This window comes from Alligator mississippiensis, chromosome 7 (genome assembly GCF_030867095.1).
Source record: "Alligator mississippiensis isolate rAllMis1 chromosome 7, rAllMis1, whole genome shotgun sequence".
NCBI lineage: Eukaryota > Metazoa > Chordata > Crocodylia > Alligatoridae > Alligator > Alligator mississippiensis.
The window spans coordinates 67198225-67224485 of record NC_081830.1 but is presented as its reverse complement, the minus strand read 5'-3'; the positions used below and the strand labels follow the sequence as shown (position 1 = coordinate 67224485).

Sequence of the window (26261 nt, the reverse complement as noted above, 5' to 3'; positions counted from 1 at the left end):
GAAGTTAAAATGCTGTCATTTATTTATTTTTAAATTAATTGTTCAGGCATATGTTTACATATGATCTGCGACTCAAAGAAAAAAGTTGCATACAGAAGTTTTACAGATAACGTGGATGGAGAAGTTTCCTTTTCCCAGTCACACAGCTGGACTTCTTCAACTTCAAAGTGCAAGAAACTTGAAAGTAAACAGCAAAGAAACAAAGAACACTGAAATAAAGAGTTTTCAGGAAAATGAAAAATTTAAAAAAAATTTACCAGATCTCAGATCCTTTTACCTTAAGAGATCCGAGTACAAACCAATACAAAGGCCAGTGAGACAAGATGGATCAGAAAATGCTTTTCTGCACATAAGGATAGACCTGAGTTTTTTTTCAAACTAAATCATTTAGAAAGGGAATGGTGTAATTATTTATTTAGCACGTAATGAATATACCTTCTACTGACCAAAGATTCTAAGCTCGACTCTCACAGATCAGACTGGTCAAGAACTCCAAGAGTTATAGCCAAATCATCTTGCAAGGGAAAATAAAAACAAAATGCACAGTATATTCCCACAAAAGAAGGGGGAATCAAGGTGGGAAAAAAAAAAAAAAAAAAAAAGTGGGCTGCCTCCAAAAGAAGTATACATAGCAGATAAAGCTACAGAGCAGATATAACAGAGGGACAATGAAATCAAAGTCAGGTACGTATAGAAAGTATGGAAAAGCTAGACAGTAAAGGATAAGAACATTGGAAAAACCCACAAAACTTAAAATAACGTTGTTAAATAAGAACTACATGACTTTTTAAAAATCTCTTCACATTGTTTTAAAGGTAATCCTTATGAGTCTGGTAATTTACATAGTGTAACATTACGTAATTTTCATTCCATTTTAAAGCTATAAGCATGTTGGCTATTATTGACTAGCATTTGTGATTAAACTGGTGTTTCACCAGAACCACACTAGTATTGCTTCAGCCACAAGAAAAAAAATCCTCTATAAATTGTATTGCATGGGTAAGTTTCATAACCAAGCTTGCCAAAAACTTTGGACACGTATACACGTGCAGGAAGGCTGCTCTGATGCACTGTAGTTACAGTGCGTCGGGGCAGACTCTATTAATACAGTCCGCTGGAGCATGGTAGTTACCACGCTCCAGCAGACTCCAGCGTCATGCATCAGCATCCCTGCACTGAAAAGTGGCAGTGAGGGTGCTTTAGTTAAGCTAAACTTGCCACCATTTTTCAGCCAGGGGATGCCGATACACTCAACGCTTTGTGCACTTTAATTAGAGCGGCTCTTGGAGCTGCTCTAATTGAAGTACTGCTCCCAACAACCTCCCCACACCCTGCCACCCCCAGAGCACATCTATAAATGCCTTTTGGGATCAGTGCACTTGAAGGAAAAAAAAAAAGCTTGGAAGGCAAAGTACTACCTTTTAAAATAGACTAAGAGAGTAATAAACCTATTTTAAAGTGCTTTTTAAGGTTAAATATTTTCTTTTACTACTCAAAAAGATGTGCAGTCACCAAGCAACTAGAGTCTTCCAAGAACATTCAGTGTTCAAATGAATGGAGTGGCAAGGCACACTAATGCTTAAAAAGAACAAGAATAGAGATTGGTCTTATATATATAAGTATATATACATGTGTGTGTGTGATCCAGCACTATTATCTTCTCTGAAGACACTCCATACAATTGAGTATGCAAGCCATTTATTTTTTGCTGGTTCTGATGGGAACGTGAGATCCCTTCACATTGAGGCTCTCCAAAGCAGCTTTAGGTCTTCTGGAACCTGCAATTGGTGTTTTTTGATGGGGTTTCTCCCTAAAACAACAAAACCAAAATCCAAATAATTGTATATTTGGGGAAGGATAAAAAAGAGATACGCATCATTTTGTTCACCATTTACAACCTGTAGGGATAACTAATTATTTAAGGTAGACCTTTACAACGTGCATTTAAGTTGTTTTACAATTTTTGTGTTTTAGTGGAAGAGATATTTCAGCAACCTACGATTTTTACTGAGTTTTTCATACAAAGGCATTTGATAAGAGGCAGCAGCAGAACTGCTTACAGGCAAAACTTTAATTGACGCATATGATACGCTACCTAAGGAACAAGAACAATCCAGTTCTTTGCTTGTTATTCTAAACAGACTTCCAGCAGGAATACCCAGGCACAACTTAGCTTGGAACACTAATGGAAGAGGTAATGCATCGTCTGCTATATGGCACCATTACTTCTATGACCCTGCAGAAGTGCTAGAGAGAAGATGCTCTGCAACGTTTGGAGGACTTTCCACAGCTGCAATCACTTACCTCCTACAGAAGTTAGGCATGGCAATAACTTTTGCTGCATCTTGTCCACAGTTGATGACAAACACTCACAAGACTGATAAAAGACTGTGGCTCCTGCTGGAATTGTATTATAAGAGAAAAGCTACGGAGCAGGAGAGAGGGCTACAGATAGGAGAGAATCCAATGAAAAAGTGCGTCTTCAGTGAGGTTGGAGAACTGATCTTCTGAATCTTTGCCACCTTGTCCAAGGTGATATTTTCATGGGAAGAATACAGCAGTTTTCTGAACTCTACAGGCATTTCCCAGCGAGCATGCACTTGCAGGGGTGCGTTTCCCACAGGACAGATAGCAGTGGCACATAGTTATGCTGCTATTTGTCCCTGGCCACACACACACACACACACACACACACACACACACAGAGTGAAGTGACCCAGGTGAGGTATGGGAAGCTGGGGCCAGCAGCCTTACCTGGGGTTTTGGGTGCCTCCTAGAGAAGCAGCAGCAATCTAGCTCCTTGCGGCCTGGCTGACAACCAGTGTGTGGCTCTGGCTAGCCAGGTTCCCTTCCTGGCAGCACATGCTGCTGCAGTGTTTGCCACTCTTTTTTTTTGCCAGAGGTGGTTTTTTTGACCCCAGGATCTTATAATATTAAAAAAAAAAAATCATTGCGCAGCAAATTAGCAGCACAGTGAATGGGTGCATGTGTGCCGCAGGTGTGTACTCATCAGGTGTGTACTTATCAGGACATGCCCTGCATGCTTTCTCTTAATAGAAAGAGATTGATTTAGGCCCTAGTAAGGAATAAAAAGACTTAACCTTAATGTGTAAACCCTGTTTGTGTGACCCCATTATTTTTAACATACAGATTTTTCTAGTCATTAGATTTTTGCCCAAAAAGTTCTAAAAATTTAGCACCCAAATAATATCCAAATAGATTAAAGATGGGGTCATCCAACTGGTGACCCAGAGGCCACACATGCAGCCCACAAGTGGGTAAGCTGCAGCCCCCCAGCTGCTGCTCCCCTCATCACTCTGGCTGTAATAGCAGCCAGAGCCTCCAGGCTCCTCCTCCCTCCTTCAGCTTCCACTTCCTGCTGTCCCCACCCCATCTGGGATGGGGCAGCAAAGTGTGTTTCAGGAAGTTGAGGGCAAATCCAGGGCAGGCATGGGGTGTCTTGAGTGGGTACTCAGTACAGTGGTGGCAAGTGCATGCAGCACTACTCATGGCTCACCCTGGTGCAACCTGGGGGCATGCAGCCCCTGTCGGTACAGTCTGGAAGGCCTGCAGCCCCTCAGCCACTTAGGAGTTGGACAACTGTGTATTAAGACTGTCAGTACTTTTGAAAGCCACCAAATAGCTATCAAAATGTTGTCCTAAGTTGTATTTAAAAACTACATTAATCAGAAAAGGCAGGCAGAAAGTATATTATTTTTTCTCAAGATTCCAAACAGGAATTGCTTATTCATGAAAAAAAAACAAAAAACCCATGACTTTCTTTCCAGAAAAAGCAAAGGCTAGCAGCATAGTCATTTCAGAAATGATTTCTACCTTCTTGCTTCATCCTCCTGGTTTATGTAATGGATACTTCTATGCTTTGGGGCATCTAAATTGCCTCTAGGTCCAGATGGCCTGAACTTTGTAATCTTCCTCTGCCATTCCTCATCAAAGGTCTGGGCCTCAGCTGCAAACATTGAAAAAAAATTAACTGAATGAAATATGAAAGAGTATTCAGCTAAACTGCTGTATTAGTCAAAACAATTATAATAAAACATAATTTTATAAGCATACATATGTTTGTAAATATAGCTTCAAATATAATGTATACCATTGATGTCATACCACTGTTATGAAAAGTTTTTATAAAAACAGAACTAGAAAAAATATTTCCAAAAATGACTGATAATTTTGGTACCCAGTTTATGCTCTTTTTAGAAAAAGCTACCATATTTACTTGAATCCAAGATGACTGAATTCAAGACTATAATTAGACTCTAGACAGGGAAAATTTATAAAATGTTATAATTTTCCATGTCTAGAACTTCATTATTGGAGAGTCATCTTAAATTTGACCCCCCACAGCAGCAGGAAGGCAGGTAGTAGAGGATTCATATGGCCTGACCCTTGCCCCTTCCCACCTGCCCCCCCACTTACTCCTCTGGGTGTCCCAACCCCCCTCCCTCTTATCTCCTTGCAGTACCTCTAACCCCTGCTACCACTTATTTATCACAGCTCTGGCTCCAGCTGGCACCCCACTCCAGCCCAGGGCATGGAGAACAGAGGATGTGCTGCCTCTGGTCTGGCTTCAGGGAGGAGCAGGAGCTGCGGGGATGCAGAGAGCAGAGGCACAGGGGGTAGCAGCTATGTCCCCAACTCCAATCCTGGACTCAAGGCCACAGTTGGATCTGCAGCTGCTACCCTTGGTCCCCCTTCCCTCAAGTCCCCCAGCCTATACTGAAGTGGAGGGTGTTCATCTTGGATCTGAGTAAATATGATATTTTCCAAGCATGTTCACTTGCATACTTTATTTCCCACTCTACATATCATTAATGTGGTGGAGCCACACATGAGTAAGTGGTCAGCCACCTGTGGTGTATCACCAGACACAAAAAAAGAAAAATTAGACCTAGCTATTTTCCAAGCATGCTCTATACACTATGAAACAAGTATCTTGAGAAAGATTTAAATTGAGGATTCAAGACTGAGAATAAAAAAAGAGTCATCCCTTTTGAAAAGAAAAAAAAAAAAAGTGTCAGAGCTGTGCACAAGACAACCTACATTCATCCAGGTTGATGAATTCCTGATTCAGTTCTTCATCACCAGTTCTATTGTTCTTGGATTTTTTGACGAGGTGAGCACGCTCATGAAGATGATGACCAATAGCCATTTTTTCCAGTCCACTTTCAGAATCTTTAAGGGCTTTTCTAGTTTCTTTAACCTGTGCAAAGAGACGATTTTATTTATGTTACAATTATTCCTACAACAGATCATGCCATTGGTTGGCAGATAGGAAATATTACCATTCAAAGTTTTAAGAAAAAAATTGCATAATGGTTAGTTTTTTCAAAATCTGGCCCAGCCTAGTCTAAATATAACCTATACAAAGAGCCTTGAACATTCTCCTTGACAACAAAATGAGTAAGTATGTACTAGTATTCTCTACATTAAAGGGCAGATAATTATTAGACTGTCGTGTTGATGGACCTGAAGCTGTTGGCTACCACTTATCACTGTGCTCATAGGTATATTATTAGAACCTTTCTGATAACCAAATGCTGGCTTGAGCTCCAACATTTTTGGGTGTGGGATATATTCAACAGCCTTACACTGCTTACAGATAGTCTTTCATGAACCTTGCTTCAGGGCTCAAATTTAAATTTGAATTTCTTAGCAGAATTAGCTGCAACAGCTGCAAGGAAACCAATGAAAGGGCATCTTCATCTGAAGTGTTAGGTAAGCATTTAAAAGTGCTCCGGTTCAAAAGATGAGACGTAGCTATTATGCATTCTTGTCGGTATATACAAGGGTTTTAGACAGTCTTGTGCGAATTGGATACACCTTTACTATCTTATGTTTACAGATATTTAGGCTAATATGGCAAAATAGACAGGGTAAAAGAAATAAGACTTAGTTCATGTACAGATGTTAAGTTTCTACCAGGAGAACTGCAGCTGTCTCAATAGAAACCATGCATACAGACATTCACACACTTTTTTCAGAATAGAAGTTGCCAGTTCTGGAAGAAAAAAAAAACAAAACAAAAAACCAGATCATCAACCCGATGGAAGTTACTTCCAGGATAGTTTCTCCAGGAAGAACGAATGCCTGTCCTCAGGGGGCCAAGAACCAAGTGGAAGGGAAGTGACCCCCCCCAGTCCCAAGACTGAAGCCACCCCAGTCTGGGGAGAGCATAGGGAGCGTCTGCAGCTCGCCTCATCCAATGACCAGGGGGAGTCAAGCAGCAGGAAAGGCTTCCCCAGACTGCGGTCACAGTAATCTGAAGAAGACGCAGGGCACAGCTGCTTCCACCCCTTGCATAGACCAGAAGAGAAGGGAAGGAGCAGCCACTCCATGCTTTCCAGTCAGAGGAATGTGGGGGTTACCTTGCTGTTCCCACTTCCCCTGGGAATGAGAACTGGAGCAGCCACTGTTCTCCACGGTTTCTCCAGAACCGGATATCCAAGTTTTGCGAAGGGAGAGGGATCAGTTGTAGGCTACATGCCTGTACTGCTCCCCATCTCAGGAACATTTCTAGTGGTGAAAATTTTCCACTACTCAAATTCAGCACCTGATCATGGCCATTATATACTGGCTCAAAAAGCCAGGAATGTAAGACTTGCTGCTATAATGACTAATTTTTCTAGTATGCATGGAAAGAGGCATACACGTAATCATAGCAGGAGACAGCACTTCATACAATGACTTAAAATAGTATTTTCAAGGAGTAACTACCCCAGGAATAAGATGTTTACTCCATTAAGATGTTCACTCCATTACAATACTGCTATGTTATACAATTCACTGGCACCAGTTAGAACATGAAAGAAAACTGAATTTGGTCTATGCTAGTTTGTATTCCAATCATCTTACTAAAACTTTAACTGTGTCAAGCATACTTACACCTCCTGGAGCTGTGCGGGTCTGAGCTGAAGCCTGGAAAACTTTTGGTGGTTCATCACCTATCTTGGAATAGGTCATTACCGAGGAAGATCTGAATGTGTGGGCATCTGGATTGATTGACAGTTCATCCTAAAAATCAGTAGAATTCTCATTAATAATGAAGATAAAACTTTTAAAAAAAGTTATCCATACTCTATGATTAATGCATTCTCCATCCCAACATTGTAAGTAAAAGGTAATATCAAAGGAGAAAAAACCTAAACTGCACTGACTTTGCAAGGTGTACCTGTACAGAAAGAATTGCAAGACTATCACTACAAAGAACAGGAGACGAGACAGAGAGATTCTAGACTGGATGGGGTAGGTGCTGCACATGGTGCAGATGCCTGACCAGGCCAGAAGAGTTTGATGCCCCTGCCCTAAAATATTTCTGGGGGAAAAAAAGGAATATTTCTACTGAACAGCAAACAGTTTTAAAAGAAGCTGAATTTTACAGTATACTTACAAAATTTTTTTGCAGGTCGAGCATGCTGTTTCTCATATTTGACATAATTCTGTCCATTGCAAAGAAAGGGTCCCTTAAATTTGAATCCTGTTGGAAGAGAGGAAGATAATTATTAGCTACAGATGAAGAAAATGCAAAATAATCACAAACCCCCCCCCGCCCCGCAAAAGGTAAAATTGTTATTTCTAAGGCTGAGGGGTTTTTTTGGTTTTGCTCTTTTACAACAGCCACATGCACTTTTCTGCACAACCTACAATTCATGAACAAAAAATGAGCAGAAAATAACTTTCTTTTAAAATATAGAGGCACTCAGACTGTGAAGATGCTGGTGTTGAAAAATAAAGGGGAAGGGGATAGATTTCTAGAAGCTATTGAACCAGCACCAGTTTAAGATGACAATTAAGCACTGTTTAAAATTCTCCTTAGAATGTTATCTTGACTAGCATGTCAATTATACTGACAATCAAAAAACCATAAAGCTGAAAACTACTGTACACCTCTATTTCTAGAGCACAAAGTTAGAACATCTTCAATATGTTAATCTTTATATAATATGTGATATGCCTTCTAGAGCATGAAGCAGTCAGCCAGGGAAGAACTCCAAATGTGGTGTTCCTGAGACCTAGTTTGCAGCTGCTTGATATCTTGTTAGACCAAATTTTGGGCTTCACATACCAAGGAAGGGAGGAAAGAGGGAGACACGACAGGCAGAATGAGCACTTTTATTAAAATAGAATGCATTATTAAAATCTAAAACCCACAGATTTAATCCAAGACATTTCTTCACTACAGGAAATGCTCTATTCTCCTCCTACTGCTTTGAAGCTGGTAAAGCCCCAAAGAAGGATTACAGCATGCTTACCTAGTACAGTACTGTAATTACAGAGCTTTACAGGAGCTTACAGAAGGCTGAAAGATAGCAAAATGACAAGTTTTCAAGCCTTCTATTCATTGCTGGGTGTTCACACTTAAAAGTTTCCAGTGGGAAAATAAGTAAGTCACCTAGGCTTACACAACCCAATTTGAACACACAGTTTCATAGTCTTTCACAGTTTCATGTTATTGAGTAATAACAGCAATGACTCACAGCATTTTTGGTTTTGTTTTAAATCTGTTTAAACCTAGTAGTACATGAACTCAATCCTGGCAATCCTAACGCTATGCAATTACAATGCTGAATAATCAAAAACAGTTAGCAGTGCAATGTCATACAATTATGTACATGATGAAACACTAATTTACTTTCCAAAATGAAAAAGATGATGACAATAGCAAAAGGAAACCAGTAGAAGCTTGACTGGAAGTCAAGTCTCCCATTGTAAAAGAAGCCATACAATCAGCAAGGTTCTTTTGGCACACCACAGAATATCAGCACTTACAAAAAGCTAAGTACTTTCAGGTCTAGTAACAATCTCACTTTCAGAATAAACATAAGTTATTTTATTAGTTAAGACACAATCCTAGTCACCTTTGATCAACTGAAAGGCAACTGACCTCGGCAAGTGTTATAATCAGGTCCCTGATTACTTTCCTACATCTATCATTTTCAAGTAAAACAGTGAAGAGAATGTGTATGAAGACAGACAAAGTAGGTAAAATGTACTGTCAGTATAAGTAAACAAAATATTGATTCGTATATATTGGAAAGCCATTGCATATTGTGAAAAATGGCACGTGAAAAGAATCCTAGTGCCTTAGGAGCGTACAGAACAATTACAACTACTGTAGTAAGGAGAAGAGAAGACAAGAAGGATGCTATTAAAAAAACAAAACAAAAAACCCCAACTGTTAGTGGACAGAAGCCTTAGTCCAAGCATTTTCAGATGGAGGATAAAAAAAAAAGCTTTTAAAGAAATATTCGATACCTCAAATCTCTCAACAAGTTATAGCGTTTTCCTTGATGTAGCATATATTTTTATAGTTAAATGCACTAATAAGCAAAAACTCTCATCTTGCTTATATTCATTAAGTCACACCAGATGTAGTTTCAAATTTATAACTGCAAGAATTCATAAGGTTATTAAAATTAATTAGTAGATAAGAAATGAGTTAAGAATGCTTCCTGCATATTTGTAACTTGTAAGCTTCATTAAGCAGGAAGAAAATTGGGATTTTCTGTTGGCAGCACAATGAATAATGCAGAGATAAAGAAACACATTTGCTTGCTCTGGAGAACGTTGTTTCTATAGTGACATTCAGTTGCTCTAGACAGTGGAGGCAACTTTTTTTTGTCAGGAGTGCCAAAAATTAGTCTCACGCACTCCCTGAGTGTGACTCTGATTCACTTCCCCTGCCCTATCTGCTTTTTGCTCCCTGCCTCGCTGGCTACTTTGTAGCCTGTCTGCTCCCCAATCTGCTGCATGATATGCACAGAAGCTGCCCATGCCACTTGTAGCACTCATGCCACAGGTTAGCCACCCCTGCTCTAGACTGTTTACATACCACATGCACTACATCCTCTTTGGATAACAGATTGGGCCTAAAAAAAAAAGAATAGAAAAATGGTAGGTATGTGAATGACACCTTTATCCCAAATGGTTAACTTAAAGCACTAGCAGAGGCTTTAGCTGGCTCATGCCCACTAAAGCATTTCCTCATAGTTTAAAAGTTAATTGCATAATTCATAAATGACAGTCTCAGAAGTAGCAACTACAGAAACATTTTCATGGTCAGTGCAAAGATAAAGGAAATCTATGAATAGCAATGGCAAGCGACTCAGAATTTAAAAATGGGGAATGAACTGACTTCTTTTACTCTTCCAAGCATGGCATAAGACCACATAATACGACAGGCGGGGTAACAGAAGCGGACATCCCATAAGGGGTAGCATAAGTATTTAGGAACGTACCCTAACAGTAGGTAAAAGTGAAGTTTTGTAAGTGGCATAACTATCACTTAGATTCTGGAACCAGTAATAGCTTGCTGTTTATAGCTCAGGTTAAGCTAAAACAGCATCTGTCCTGATCTGGCATGACAACAGAATGGGATTCTGGACAATTTGCTATACTGTTCCCTAAAACATATTTTAAACACAACCATGCCAGCTGAGTAATTTAGTTTCCCTCTTTTTTTTTTTCCCCATATTTAGCCCAATCTCAAACACTTATGCATCTGGTGAATGTATCGTCACTTGCATAACAAAACTTCTATGACTGTCAGTAATGGTAAGTCAGAATGGAATAAACAGGATGGTGTATTGAATTTTACAGCTCTCATACCACTCTCATCTTCAAACTTAAATACTTAAGTTTCTATCAGTTCAAAGGCAGCACTCACTTAACTCACCAGGGCTAGTCTTCTGGATGATAAAACGTATCCAGAAAGATCTGTACTTGACACTATCCAATGAGAGTCTATTCTGCTCTTTACATAACAACACTTTGTACTAAAAAGGAAGGTTGTTGCTGAACTGAGAATCCTGGAAGTGGTGCTATATTCAAGCTCAAATCAGGATTAGAACGGGTATCCTGGCTCACCAAGTTCAGCCCCTTGCTATTGCAGGCAATGCCATAATCCCTTTGTTTTTATTTAAAGGAGACAGAAATAGGCATTACCTTTACCCTCCAGTATCCTACTAGATCTTCCATAATTGAATAAAATACAGTAGATTAAAGTACTAACCCTTTCTAGACTCACAGAAAAGGGCTAAAAAAAAAAAAAAAAAAAAAAAAAAAAAAAAAAAAAGAAGACATAAAAACAGCTGCTAATAGCGATCCTCTTGGTTTACTTAGAGGAAGAATCTGAACCAATTTTGGGAGTTTCCATCAAGACCCAAGGATGCATGATGTTGGAAAGATACATGGTGATCAACAGAATCCAATACCATAAAAACACCTAACAGGACAAGTATGGATGTACCTCCCTTGCCTATGTGCAGAAGGTCATCCACTAGCAGAAGAAAGACTGCCTCAGTGGTTAGGCTACTGTGGTTAACAGCAACAAAGGATACAGCTAACAGGTGAATTTACTACCATTCAGGTGAAGGGCAAGGGTTTGGTCACATTTAGAGGTCTGAGTATCTTGCATCAGGACATAGCTTCCACCAAGAAGACTGCAAGGGAACTGGGCCAAAGGCACCATTATTTTAGAGACTATTTTCATTTGTTGGGGTTGTTTTCTGCGGCTTCTTAATTGGCTACAAGGCAAATGAGTAGGGGTGCACCGATAAAGATTTTCTTGGCCGATACCAACAGCTGATGATTAACCAACCATATCGGCCAATGCTGATCCAATAATCGATATTTAGTAATAGTGCAAGGCATTTTAAAACTACTAACATAAATAAACTACCTACTAACATAAATAGGCTTCTACCTGCACAGCCCGGGGTTGCTGTCCTGGGCAGAGGGGGCAGACCCTCAGGTCTACACCCACTAGGTGCATTCAGAGCCCCAGAGCATGCTGCTACCTCAGCACTGGAGGGCCTCATTCAGGCAAGTTTCCACAGCTGCTGGGTAGAAGCCATTTTTGCAAGGGCACCCGGTGCCCAGTGGAGCAGTGTCCCTCGTGCAGTGCTTTACCCCATCTGTGCGCAGCCTAACATCTCTGTGGCAGCCCCAGCACTAAGGCCCCTATGGCATGCACAGCGTTGTCAGGGCAGTGGCAGCAACAGCAGGAGCCAGTAACAGTACCTTCATTGCTCAGCACAGCACCATGACTGCTCCCCAGTGCCCCTTCCTCCTCCTGCTGCTCACTGAGACCTGTAGCCTGCCGAGTGCTTGGGCCAGCAAGACACGGGGCCCAGACTACATTTGGCCCGGTGCTTCAGGCATGCAACTATAATTATCAGCTACAACCACCAAAAAAAGCCAACAGCTAATAATGTCATGTCTTCCTGTATCGGTGCCAATCCAATAGTCAACTGATAGAATTGGTACACCCCTACAAATGACTAACAGCAGTAGAGTGCTGAACGCTTCTCCTCTATAAAATTCAAAAAATAAATAAATTCCTAAAACATTCCAACAGGTTAAAAATAAAAAAGTCCCCAACAGTTTCTGGATAACTCATCTGGTTCTAAAAATGATATTGCCCCCCTACCAAGTCTAATGAAAGACCTGATCTTTTGGAGATAAAAACAAAGAATATATAGATTTGGTAAAGAGAAGAAGAAAAAAAACCCTACTAGAAACCTTTTGAAGAATACAAGCTCTTTAAAAATCAATTTCAGCAGCAATATCCAATAGGATATCCATAGAAGGTTTACATGATTTATTTTCTTTTAATGAAAATGCTAGAAGGCAAACACTCCCAAATAATAATCACTCTGCATTTCCAACAAGCAAGTACAGCAGTTCACAAGCATACGGTAGCTCCAATTTATTTTTGTTTTAGTTAGCAAGACAAGATGCACATGTTAGCAAGATGCACAAACCATTTTTTCCCAGGATACTAACCATATTACCAAAGCTGCCAAAGGGCACGAGGGAACAACTCATGGCCTGGAAGAAAAGGATTGATTTAATTTCTTCTTATGGTGTTGTATTTAAAAGAGTCTTTTCCATACCAGTTGAAATTAAAACATTTGAGCAAATAAAGTTATTTAAGAGAATCTCTGTGGTATATCCTGTGCTAAGACCACATAATGTGAAGTAGTTCTTAACAGATGTAGATGCAGCATACTATTTTTAAACAGTAGGCTGCACCAAACTTTAATAAATCATGTTTACACAAATGTGACAAAAGCCTTTAAATATAAATCTTGAGAGACATTTCTACATACCAGAGCAACCATGCTACTAAAGTTAATTAAAACATAAGGTGTAGTACTTCAGATGTCACCTGCTTCCTTATATTCACTCAATTCTCTTTATGCAGTAGAAGTCAGAAAGGTTGATTAAAACCAACAAATCTGTTTCTACTTGACATAAGTGTACACAACCAAATTTCAAAAGGCTGGCATAAATTTTAGTGCGCAAACATTAAAGTAAGCGATGCAGCTGATCTGCTCAAGCACTCCTTTTTATGTATCACAAGAGATTAATGTAGACTTAACAATAAAATACATACATACTCTCCAAAATATTCATAGATCCCTAGGGATAAACCAAATCAACTCTAAAATATCAGTAGTCTCAAAGGTCATTGCAAGGAAATTCTAAGTAAATCTATCATCATATACAGAAATCTGAAGACTAATAAATCCACTGTGTGCAAATTATATTTTTGTACAGATGTATAAATAGATGCAGCTATAAACACCAAATACAGGCCCTGTGAAGTTTTGAACACTTGGTACTGAATCTCAGTACAGCAGAGCAACTGAGTTGCTGGAAGACAAAACAGACATTTTTCGGAAACAAAGATAAGAGTTAATTTGCATATGGTGCATGCACACACACAGTAAAGGAAATTTGCTTTGAACGGACAAATTACTTATGCTATTAAATATTTTGGCAATCACAGCCAAAAGCTTTAAGTTCTTTAATTCTGCAAAGTTGTAAAAGTATTAAGTATATGTCCAATAGTTTAGATCTATTAAGCTTTAACCACTTTACAACCAACTCTCTTACTAAGCAGAACTCCTTTAGGAATTTGTTCATATTGAGGTAAATATTTCACACACGCACCATCCAATTTACAGAAATAAGAGCTTAATCATTTTAATATAAAATTACTTTTAAAAACAGACATTCCCATGGGAAGGGGGTCTTTATTACTGTGAAATGTAGAAAGAAAACACATTCAGTTTTTCACTAGAATATTTCATTACTGCCATTCCGGGAAACCAAGATCCACCTTATTTTCTGTTTTTTATTGTTGTTTGTTATAAATAGAAGTCTGCTTTTTGTCAGAAAAACCACAGCCAATGACACATAGCTGAGAACTTACATAAGACAACCAAACAAACAGCAGACAATCCTTGAAAGTGAAAAATTACTGACTTCAACGTGCTCTCCCAAGTTAAAGAATTTAAATATGCAGCTATTTGGGGGAGAGTAGAAAAGAAGGAGAAAACCTCAATCAAATTGAAGGTGGAAAAGAGGAAAAAGATTATTTTCCTCAATCAAACTAGGAGAGAACAATTACAAATTTTACAAGAAGCTATTTGACATTCTAGTAAACTTAATGATATTTAGAGTAATGCTTACAAATACTAAATTCACTTCTAAATTTAAGTTTTTAGTAATACAAAAAAAAAGAATCCCATGTCTTCTTATATAAATCTAAGCTATAACCTAAAGTTTGATTGTATCATCTCGTGCCAACACTCACAAATGCACACACAAAAGGCAGGAACCTAGCACTGACTAGTCTCAGGTCAGTATTTCAGGGAACACAAAAGAAATTCTTAAGAGATAGCATGATGACCATAGGTATGAAAAATTAACAATTATTTTTTAGAAAGCAGACAAAAACCTAACATTTTCTAATCGCAAGCCTCCTTACATCTCACAACTGGAAATACAGACAGAACACAAGAGTGAAGAACAAGGGGCAATAAATCCTCTGCCTTTTTTTTTTTTTTTAAAAGGTCATATCCATATTTAGGCATTTGCTGAAGAGGGGGGCAAAGAACCTGCTCCTGCTCTCATGAATTCCAATGGAAGTAGAATCAGGCCTCAAGTGGATCCAACAACATCTATATTTGAAGCCAGCTTTCAGCGTATGAGCATGGAGGAAAGAATCTGGTAGTTACCCTTTTGACCTGCAGGTAACTGTCTGTGCTCCAGCTATGTTTATTAAGCTCAAAATATCTAAATTTGAATTACAACGACTGTTCTTGGCAGAGGTCCACCACCCCTGTGGTGTATTATCCTTGGACTCAAATGCCAATGGTTCCACTTTAAGAACAGTCAAGCCAAAAGATACTTTAGATGCAAAATATCTGTCATACTGTTTAAAATTATATACATTGATTTAAGTTATATAATTATATACATAGTACTTATAAGATTTAGCAACAGCAACATAACTATAATTGTCACTGACTGATCAGACAGTCGAAAGAGCACTTTTACATAAGACAGACTGTTGCCAACTTTCTTTTCATTTGCTGTTGGCAGCCTATAGGAATATTCAGTTTCATATCAATTTACTTGGTCTTCCTTAATTGTTAGAGCCACATATCTGAAGAAAGATATTTAAGGATCAGAATGAATGTGGGATATGAATCCCTGCCTCACAGTGAAGCTGTTATATAAGCAAGCCTAACAGCTTAAGGTGGTTGAATTGCAGATCTGGCTTATATCCACAAAAGTGGTAATTTAGGAACTGACCAGTGCAGTGGCTTGTACATAGAAAAAAAAAAAAAAAAAAATGAGAGAGAAGGCAAAGTCCTGCACATCAGCCGCAAGACCTGAATGCCAGAATAATAATAATATCAAGAACCCACAGCATTATATGCTTTCGTCTTCAGTGAAAAGATTGCAGCCTCTACTGCTGCATATTGAGGCAACTTGTGCAGCCTCTGCACACCAGCAGTTTCTAACAGCCAAAGGCAAACTACCATAAATAGCTAGGATGCATCTAATTTTATTTATTTCCTCCATCATAAATATTTGGGGGTGGATTGTCAGGTGTTTAAACTAAAACAGAACACATGTATGCACCCTTAGACTGTTCTCAATAATTAAGTGCATAAATATCGTATTGCATTTATGTCTATACTTACACAAGAGATGGGCAAGTTGAAGGCATAGTGGAGGTATCCATCTGGGGACAAGAGACTGTCCAGTAATAGTGCTGGCAGATAAAGCAATTTATAAACAAAGACATTCAGGGAAAACTGTCCTTTTGGACACTAACCCATAACTAATACACAACAAAGTGTTCACTGAGTTATCAGTGCTAACATGGTAACTCATAGCTATTAAGTAACAAACACATTACATAATACTTTTTAAATCACAGGTCAAAACACTTTTTGGAAGACAAATATTATGACCCACATTCTGCAGCGGAAAAGTCTCAGAGAAACTAAGTAACTTGACAAAGGCCATCCAGACCAGCAGTAGAGCCAGAAACATAAACCTAAATGCTGTTTCTTGTCTTGTGGTGTATCCATCAGATCCTCTCAAGGTCTAAAAATCCAAGTGTTAACCTATATTACTAGTAATTGTTTGCATCAAACAACTAGCCTCTGAAATTATCAAAGAACTTACTCTCTGATTCCCCCTCAGAGCAACCTGAGAATCATAGCGTCCTCTTTGATCTAGACCTCTTTCGCCACCATCTGTAATACTGAGAAATGGATCTCGTCCAAAAGGATCAGAAAAGCTTCTCATCATTTGACGCATGTATTCATGATGTGCAGCAAAAGGCTCCCTGAAAAAAAAAAACAAAACAAAAAACAAACTTAAGAAACTTCTGACATCAAATACTAAACAACATGAGAGGATAAGGGCAGGTCAGCCCTGCTTAGCTATAAGCAGAATTTCCATCTTAAGCCATTTCATATGGCTCTTCAATTACCCCTCAACTTAGTACCAGCAACAATTGCTCCATTTGTCTTCTCTCCGCCCTCTTTTGAGATTCATACCATCCGCTAAATCCATTTCGGGATCCTTCTGAAACACTGTCCCACTGGTACTCTTTTCCTCTTTCTCCAAATATTTCCTTGCATCCCTCCTACACATCTTAGATTGGAGTGGGGGCAGGGGATGGGGAAGGGAAAAGGGTTGAGGGAGGTGGAGGTGGCAGCATTCTCCTTTTTGCTTCTCTAGCTTCTATCTTGTGTTTCTCTCCCCTAAACCTTCAAACTTTAGCTTCATACTGCTGAAGAATAATGCATATTTACTGAGCCTCCTAACTTCCTCCCCTCCTGATCATTTGGGCTAAGTACAGACATTCAGGGGCATTAGGGGGAGGTTAAATAGATTCAAACTGGGTGCCCGATATCAGGTAAGTCAGGATGGGAGGGGTAGCTGGGGAGTTGCGAGTCCAGCAGGCTGGAGAGGATCAGGGGACAGACAACCCACAGGTGGGGTGGGCATGACCTGTGTGGGGTGAAGGGAGACATTACCTGCAAGGGGTGGAGGGAAGGAGGCGACTCACAGATGCAGTGGAGGGGTGTCCCCTCCAGCAAAATTACACCACCATCTGTCCCACCCCCTCCCCACACGAGTTACTTACTTGACTCCAGCAGCAGCAAACACTGATGAAAGCAGCTGTACCTAGACTAGCTTGAGGGATGGGGGGCTGAGTGCTGGCTGGGTGGAAAAGCAAAAAAATAGACCAGAGTAGGGGAAAGGGGGGGAAGGGAATGAAAAAAGCAGGCCTGGGGCTGGGTTTTCCAGGATGACACAGGGCAGGGGGGACAGAAATTCCACACACTGGTTTTGACCTAGCTCAAAGTTAAGTCTGATACTACATAGATCCAGGTTTATCTTAACCAGGTTTTGCAATTATTTAACCCGTTTGTGTGCACAGAATTTCTATTTTGTTACAGGTTTAGACTGATTGCCAGTCACTGAGACCAGGTCTAAAAGTGTAATGTCAGCACCAGAATGAGCTAAGTTTAAAACTGAGCAGCCATTTTGAACCTGATTTAACCTCTCAAACATCTGTTCTTAGCTTTGAAGTTAAAAAGGTAGACTGGACTGAAGAGGAAAACTGAACAAAATCATTATTCATCACGTTCTGGCCTAATCAAAAGGGAACACCTCTTTCCACTCCCCACCCCCAGCTTCTGCCTTCACTTCCTCTACTTCTAACTAAACCACCTCAACCCTATGCTTTGTAATAATGAGTCCTTGAATTGCCCCCCTTCACTTTTGATTATTAATTTTAGTAGAGAGAACTGATGCCAATGAACTACTTTCCTAACTACTCTCTGTTGCTATTCCCACTGAGTGATAACTAACTTCCAGGCTTACAGCCTGCTGTCAGCTTTGGCTTCGCTCATCCCTTATGTACTTTTAGGTTCTGTGGTATTTCGGAAAAAGAAGGGGCAAGGCTAAATACAGCTTGGTCTTAAAAAAGGGAAAAAAATCCAACATTTAAGAACACATTTCTTAACGTTGTATTATTAACAATATGATTCTTAACCTGACATTAACCTCAATAAGCTATGCATGTACTTTACACCCATGCCAGTGCAGACAGGCCATTTCTATCTAGTAGTTTTTCCACTGTCAAGAGCAATCCCTAATCTACACTACTCATGTGATTCCTAGCTCTTAGCTTCAGTCCATATATGATAAGGAACTCTACAATTTCTTGGGAGTTATTTACAGGATTGGGGGGCAGGGGGGCTGGGGGATGACAAAAACATGAGACAAATTGATTACCTATCCAACCCTCTTTCTTAAAACCACAAAAGCAGAAAAGCACCATCAGATATCACATAGGCTTCCAGTTGCCTTTTCATTTACAAACTTCAAGCAAGTTCATCTATCAAAATACAAAATTAATGTCATTTCTTCAATTGTTTCAACATACATTGCATCTTTTTTTTTTTTTTTTTTTTTTTAAGAAAGAGGGGAAAAAGCATTACAAAATGTGCACAATGCCTAGGGAATGGTTTGGTGGGAAAAGCACTACAAATACAAACACAGGTCAGTGGTTTTTACTGAAATCTGAATGATGCAAGTCATAGCCATAAGACACTTGAGGTCACAATGTTTAGTTACTTTTGTGAAGTGTTCCACCTTTCCCTCTTTTAACCTCACTTTGGCAATATCTGGAAAAGTATGCTTGTCGGCATTCTCAGAGTCTGAAGGGTACAAGATAGTTCAAGGAACCTCATTTAAAACAGAATTCAGCAAAGGAACTCAAAGTGTTTTTATGAAAGTGGACAAGGATCATCTTACATATGTTGCAGTTCAAGACACAGAAAAAAGTTGAGTGCTTTCTTCAAAGGCACAGGATGAGTTCGAGGCAAATACATAAATCTACCAATTCTCACTTTAGTAGATTCAGATTGTACAGTCGGAAGGGACCACAAAGGGTCATCATGTCTGACCCCCTGCCCCTGGCAGGAAAGAGGACTGAGGTCAGATGACCCCAGCCAGGTGTCTATCAAGCCTCTTCTTGAAGACCTCCAAGTTAGGTCATAGTACCACCTCCTTGGAAGCCCACTCCAGATTCTGGCCACCCTTACTGTAAAAAATGTCTTCCTAATGTCTCACCTGAATCTACTCTCCACTAGTATGCACCCATTATTCCTAGTTACTCCTAGGGGTGCTCTGGTAAACAGCACATCTCCAATTGCCTGTTGTCCTCCCTTGATAAACTTATAGGTGGCTACAAGGTCTCCCCTCAGATGTCTCTTGTGAAGGCTGAAGAGATCCAGATCCCTCAACCTCCCCTCGTAGTGTCTTTCACGGAGGCCACTAATCACGCGAGTGGCCCTCCTCTGAACTCTCTCCAGATTCTCCTTTTCTCTGCTGAAGTGCGGCGCCCAAAACTGGACACAGTACTCCAACTGTGGCCTGACCAACACCACATAGAGGGGGAGCATCACCTCCCTCAATCTGTTGGTCATGCATCTGCTAACGCACAAGGTGCGATTGGCCTTGTTGATGGCTTTGTTACACTACCGGCTCATGTTCCTCTTGAAGTCAACTATGACTCCAAGATCCCTCTCAGCCGCTGAGCTACTAAGGAGGTCATCCTCCAACCTGTAGGTGTGCTGGGGATTCCTCCCCCCTGGGTGGAGTACCTTACATTTATCTTTGCTGAACTGCATCCTATTTCGTTCTGCCCATTGGTCCAACTTGTCCAGATCAGCCTGTATCTGCTCCCTGCCCTCCGGTGTGTTAACTATGCCCCATAACTGGGTATCTTCTGCAAACTTGGAGAGAGTGCTCTCCACACCCTAGTCCAAATCGCTGGTGAAGATATTAAATGACACCAGTCCAGGGACCGATCCCTGTTGGACTCCACTGCCCACCTCCTTCCAGGCTGAGAATGACACATCCACCACCACTCTCTGGGTGCGGTCCCTAAGCCAGTTGGCCACCCACCTGACTGTGTAAGCATCCACTCCACAGAATACGCATAGGACCCTTTTTTAGCCTATGGCTAGATAGTTACTACTGGCTTCAAGCCTTTTTATATACAGCATGCAAAACTTGCAAGCTTTCAGTTTTCATCTTATTTGGAAGCCTTAAGCCTGTTCGAGACAAGCAGCACAATGCACCAGGCACTCTATTTTGACAATCCTGAATATCAGAACTCAAACCATAACAACATCAAATATAAGACTGCCTCATTCACTCAACTTTTTGTTCTAGGGTTTTTCTTTTTAAATTTGTCCCCAGACATTTTTTAGGTCTTGGCAAAGGATGCAAGATATGTAGTGATGCAGTCCATTCAGTGGCATTATCAAAAGGCAAGAAATGAAGCTTGTATTAGTTTAATGACCTTAGGTGGATCTAGGCCAGGTGTGGGCAAATACAGCCCGTGGGTTGGATCCAGCCCCGCAAGAAATTTTACTACCTGTGATGGGTCCCTTGGTTCTGTCTGGCCCAGGTGCAGGGGCAGCCCAGGCCATAGTGTATGTGGCCAGGCCTGTCACCCCCAGGTATGCAGTGGGGCTAGGGCAGTACAGCAGCTGAACTCAGTTTACCACCAGCCCTGACAGCAGCAACTCCTTCCAGCTGCTGCTACCAGCATTGCCACCACTGTTGAATCCAGCCCTGTTGCCCAGGCACCCTGGCCCATCTGCCCCACACCCACCGCCAGGGGTGCTGGAAGGATTAGATGTAGCTGTAGGCATGTGGGGAGTGGCATCCCTGCAAGATGGGCAGCCAGGGCCAGAAGCACAGGGTCAGGGCCTGGGGCAGCAAACTGTAGCTCTGGGCCAGAACCCAGCTTTACACTGTCACTGCCTTGTGGTCCCACCACTGCCTTCCTGTCCCACTCCCACCCACCCTCACCCCATCCCATCCACCTGGCCAAGTGCACCCAGCTCATGGGGATTCTGGGCTGGTCTCCATGGAGACCCTGGTCACCTGCTCCATTTGGTGGGCACAGGAAGTACAAGCCCAGTCTGGATAGGATCAGTTGTCCCTCTTCCCCCTCCAGCCTGCACCACCCTCCCTGCCATGCCAGGCTGGATAGGATCAATTGCCGCTCTTCCCCCTGGCCTGAAACAGCTCACCAAAATGCCCTCAGTGGCCCTCCAGCCCAATAATTGCCCAGCCCAGATCTAGACTATACTTGTCCTAAGAAGTAACTCATTTTGCTGCTCATATCCGATTTGTGAAAAAGTGTTTTCTGGCTAGAAGGAGAGAGAGCGATCGAGAGGGCGAGAGCGAGAGAGGGGTAGGTTTAATGGAAGAGTTGACTCCTGAAGTTCATGAGTTTCAAGATGGCTTGCACTACAAAACAGACTTTCTAGAGAAAAGCATTTATAAAACTTCACTGCTACAGAAGAATGATTTCGCAGACACAAAGCTTCTGTCTGTTCACATATTAGATGCATTAGAAAAACTGAAAGCAAAGCAAAAGTTATTGTTTTACCATTTTCCATGGTGGGTAGGTAAATGTCAAATGAAGGTTAAATTTAAGGGGACTGATAATGAGATACTGAGCTTCAATACCCAACACTGATATTCAAATATAATTAATAAATTACTACTGCAGGACAAAAATAAGTTTAAAAAGCCAATGTTGCAAATACTTAAGCATGTGAGTAGCTTCACTGAGATCTAGGTTACTTAATGCCAAAGGGCATTTTTACACATGCTCTGGGGGTAGAGGGTGCTTTAATTAGAACAGCTCCAAGAGCCACTCAAATTAAAGCACCCACAGTGTCTCGTGTATCAGCATCCCTATGCTTCAAAATGACAGCAGGGGCACTAACTAAAAGCTCATTGAACAAGCTTTAGTTAAAAGCACCCCTGCCACTATTTACTTAAAGCACCCCTGCAACCATGCTAATTGGCATGCTCCAGGAGACTGGATTAATAGAGACTCCAATTAATCGAGTCTGCTTTGACGCGCTGTAATTACAGCACGTCAGAACAGCCTACCCACACATGTACAGGCACTCTAAGTGCTTGCAGAACTGAGACTAAAGCTTGCCAGTTCAACTCCTTGTTTCCAGCTGAAACCAGTTTTGGTATAAGGATAAAGGTAGCAAAAATACTTCTACTACTATTTATTTTTTATTCTGGGGTATTAATGTTCAATTGAATAACCTTATTTTACCACTCCAGGAGGAGACTGCAAGTTATTTGTTATTGCAATTATTATTATAAAATTATATTAGATTAATTTTGTACAAGATGTCTGAAGTTGCACAAAGTCACACTGAGGATAACAACATCTGGAATAGTATGACACAATCTACTCATTGGAAACAAACATAGGAAAACTGTACTCAGCAGAAGTGATCCTACTTCTGCACCTGTTTGAGCTATTCAGGAGGAAACTCAACTGGGCCTCTGGAAGTATTTTGGCTCAGCTCTACTAGTGCTTCCTAGGGACAGCTGCCTGGAGATGGAGACATTTTTAATACTTCTCTTAACCCAGACACTATTTAGAGTTCAGCAATCAAAATCTCTCCTTGTGAGGCAGCAGAAGCTTATTATTATACTATTTTGGAAGTTAATCTAGTCCTTAGCTGATGTAGTAAGCTTATTTCCTTAACTGTATGTAAAGCAGTTCTTCAAGGACTGTGTCAGCAACTTCTGTCTCCCTCTCACTCACTCCTCCCACTATTTTTGATTAAAGTTCCTGCAAACTTTACTCATCTTCCAACCGCTAGGAATATGATCCTGGACACATTAAAAAGGAAAAAAAGAGAAGGGAATGTTGACATTTTAGAATATTATGGAACCACCATCTTATAACATGCAAACTAAACAACTTTCTATCAACCAATTTTGATTTTTCATTTCCTTAATGTTGAAAATTTAAAACAACTTTTAAATGAGAGTGCTGTCCTACATGAAAGCAGTTGTGGGCTTGCTCGTTAGGTGAAGTGTTGTGGTTCTTGTAAAATACTGCATATGTGAAATATTGCATAATATCTGTCCTAAAATGTACATATGCAACAATAGCTTGTCTGTGCTTGCTAGTTAACTGTACAATTTAATTTAGTACACTTTCTTCCTTCCTTCCTTACCTGTTAGCATTACCTCCACAGAGCAGGGACATCTTTTTACATTAACTAAAGCACCTCATTTGTCTGTGATACAACGTAAATGATTTTGGCCCAACTAGCGGAAGCACATTGTTCATTATTTCCACCTATAGATACATGTAAAGATTTACTGATACGGTAATTTTCACAAAAGCTGTCTAGGAACTTTAAAAAAAAAATGCATTTTGTTGGGAAAATGCCAATATTCTTGAAATTTAAATTGCTTGTAGAGAAGAGTGTTTCACCAAATGTTTTGGTTTAAAAGAAAATGCAAACTTGCTAAAACATTTTTTTAAACTCTTTTAAATATTTTTTTAATTCAAAAATATTTTTGTTCTGAAATTTAAATAATTATAGTAGACGTTAAACTGGAAAAAGCTAAAACCAAAATGTTTGAGTTCTGAACACAGTGACATGTTTTGTTTCAAATGAATTCAGTTTCAAAGTCTTCCATCATCCAATTACCTGCTCACATTTTTTCCCTGAAAATTCAAACATTTTCCCTCTTGAAGTAGGACAAAAATGAACTCCCAAAATTTCCCAGGATGGGAACGCTGTTTCCCAACCAGCTCCACTTTTTATTCTGCATGAGTTTCCAGACCGACTCCACATTGAAAGAAAGTAAAATGCACACCCATAGTCAGAACAGTGAACAGTCTCTACATAAATATTAAAGTTTCCCTTATGGAATAATCTCCCAAGGCTTCCAGCAGAAAAGTCACATTGCCCCAATACAGGCCAGGATATACCTCATTCCTGTTATATTAGCTGAATATCTATCATACAGTACCTTCAGCTAGTCTGGTAAGGTGGATACATAACTAGTTGGGCTCAGTGACTTAACATCAATAGCTCTGTGCCTATTTGGGAGAAGGTATCAAGTGGGGTTCCTCAGGGGTCTGTCCTAGGTCCTTTAGTGACTAATATCTTTATTCATTATTTGGATGATAGGACTGAATGCATGCTTAGATGACACCTAGTTAAGGTGGAGTTGGAGACACTCTGGAGGGCAGGGTTAGGATCCAGAATAACCTGGGTAGACTGGAAAAAGTGGTCCCAACACAACCAAAAAAAAAAAAAGCGAAAAGATCAAACTATAGCATTCTGGCTTTATCAACAAGGGAGCCAGAGCACTTACATATTTAGCAAGCCCTACTTCTGCTAATAAAATAAAATACAAATACAGAGGTACCTGTGAGAACAGGAAATAATGTAACAGTCTGAATATGCAGGTACACTACACTCAGAGCCACCACTACACAGAAGGTGAGAAAATATAACAGGGCAGGGGGAGGCATGCTGTAGAGCTTGACCAAGTGGTAAACTATCCACAACACAAAACTAAATGCTTGCTGATATCCTGTTGAATGTTATTAATTCATTATTGGGGGGGGGGGGGGGGGAAATCAGTCAATTTAATTTTTATTTCTCTAAATCAGGAGAGACAGGCTTGCACAATTTTAACAGGAGATGCCTCATATTCCCTGTAGCATACACATCTGCAGGAGGAATTTGGATATTTCAGACAGCATGAAAAGCTACTAAGAAAAAGATGACTTAGTACCCAGGAACAACGAAGAAGCTAAAATCCTCGGATTGTATAAGAACTTATAACAAGTTCTTCTTGATATGTCAGCCTGAAATTGCCTTGAAGTAGTTCTAGGAGCTGGCAAACCAGTCCTAACAGCACCAGCAGGAAAGTTTCATTGTAGGTCAAGTTGAAACAAGTAGCGTTACTGAACATCCTTATAATCTTCCAAGAGACTTTGAATGCCACACGATTTTAAAGCAACAATCAACATGTGCTATTAGATTAGACACGGTTGTAGACAAAAACTAAACATCAAGCCCTGCGCTATGCCAGTAAATACATAAACTTTCAAGATAATGATCTCAGGCTAAAGTGCTTTTTTTATGTACTAAGGCAGATGACAACAGCATACACAGGCATGAAAGAACTGCAGATTTTAGTGGTGTATTTGGTAACCGTGTGGGTCCGAGACAAAAAGAAATGCAAAGCTCTAGGTCTCCTGGTTCAGAGACTACCTTTTATTACACCACCTGAACTAAGGAATTGCAAAAAAAAGATCTTTTTTTCTGCAAGCTTTTGGGCTCACATGCCCCAAAAGTACCTGAAAAATTGGGAAAATTACCAATGAGCCTGATGAAGGGCGTGTGAGCCCAAAAACTTGCAGAAAGAGATTTTTTTTTTTTGCAGGTTTTAAAACAGGCACGTGCTCTCTACAAAACTTTCCTGCGGTCCAAGCTGCAGGATGATGAACTACGTTTGGCAAGGACCCTCGCTGCCCCAGCGACTCCGCTCGAGCGGCAGGTTCAACGGACCGTGCTTGCGCGGGGCTCGGCAGAGCTACCTGCGCGCCGGCACCCGCCAACGCCGCGAGATGAAAGCAGGGGCAACACCTGGACCGGGGGAGGGCCCCGCGCGGCCCCGGCCAGGGGGTCGAGGAGTCTTCCCCACGCCCGACCCGCCCGCGCCCTCACCGGAAGAACGGGTCCTCCTCGAAGCAGCGCCCCAGCCCCGCGAACATGGCTGCCTCCGGCTCCAGCTCCGCCGCCTGCAGCCGCGACCCCGGCCCGCGCCGCGCTCCTGGTGCCTCGCCCTCCGCCCCGCACGCACACGTCACGCGCCGCTAGGCTGCCATTGGCCGCCGCTGGCCCTGGCTGGCTGCTGATTGGGCTACGGAGACAAACGGGGCGTGGAGGGGCGGTGGCGTCGCTGCCATGGCAACAGAGTGCAACACAGGGCTCCTGGGGCGTCTCCAGAACGTTCCACCTCTGGTGGGGTGGACGGGGCGC

The 26261-nt window shown here is 41.0% G+C and overlaps 1 protein-coding gene across 3 annotated transcripts; it reads right to left on the bottom strand.

Moving 5' to 3' along the window:
• Positions 1–26055, bottom strand: MLF1 (myeloid leukemia factor 1). 3 transcript variants are annotated; one of them, XM_006276860.4, is made up of 8 exons: positions 25947–26055; positions 16513–16675; positions 12805–12849; positions 7409–7495; positions 6904–7032; positions 5062–5221; positions 3835–3967; positions 1–1810 (listed from the first exon to the last, which is right to left on the bottom strand). In XM_006276860.4, the coding sequence occupies exons 1-8, from the start codon at positions 25991–25993 to the stop codon at positions 1699–1701; spliced, it is 876 nt and encodes a 291-aa protein (XP_006276922.1). In that variant the 5' UTR covers positions 25994–26055; the 3' UTR covers positions 1–1698. The 3 variants fall into 3 exon arrangements, with proteins under 3 accessions (XP_006276922.1, XP_059587057.1, XP_006276923.1); XM_059731074.1 differs by lacking the exon at positions 25947–26055 and adding an exon at positions 22950–23037; XM_006276861.4 differs by lacking the exon at positions 12805–12849.
• Positions 26056–26261: the final 206 nt, after the last annotated feature.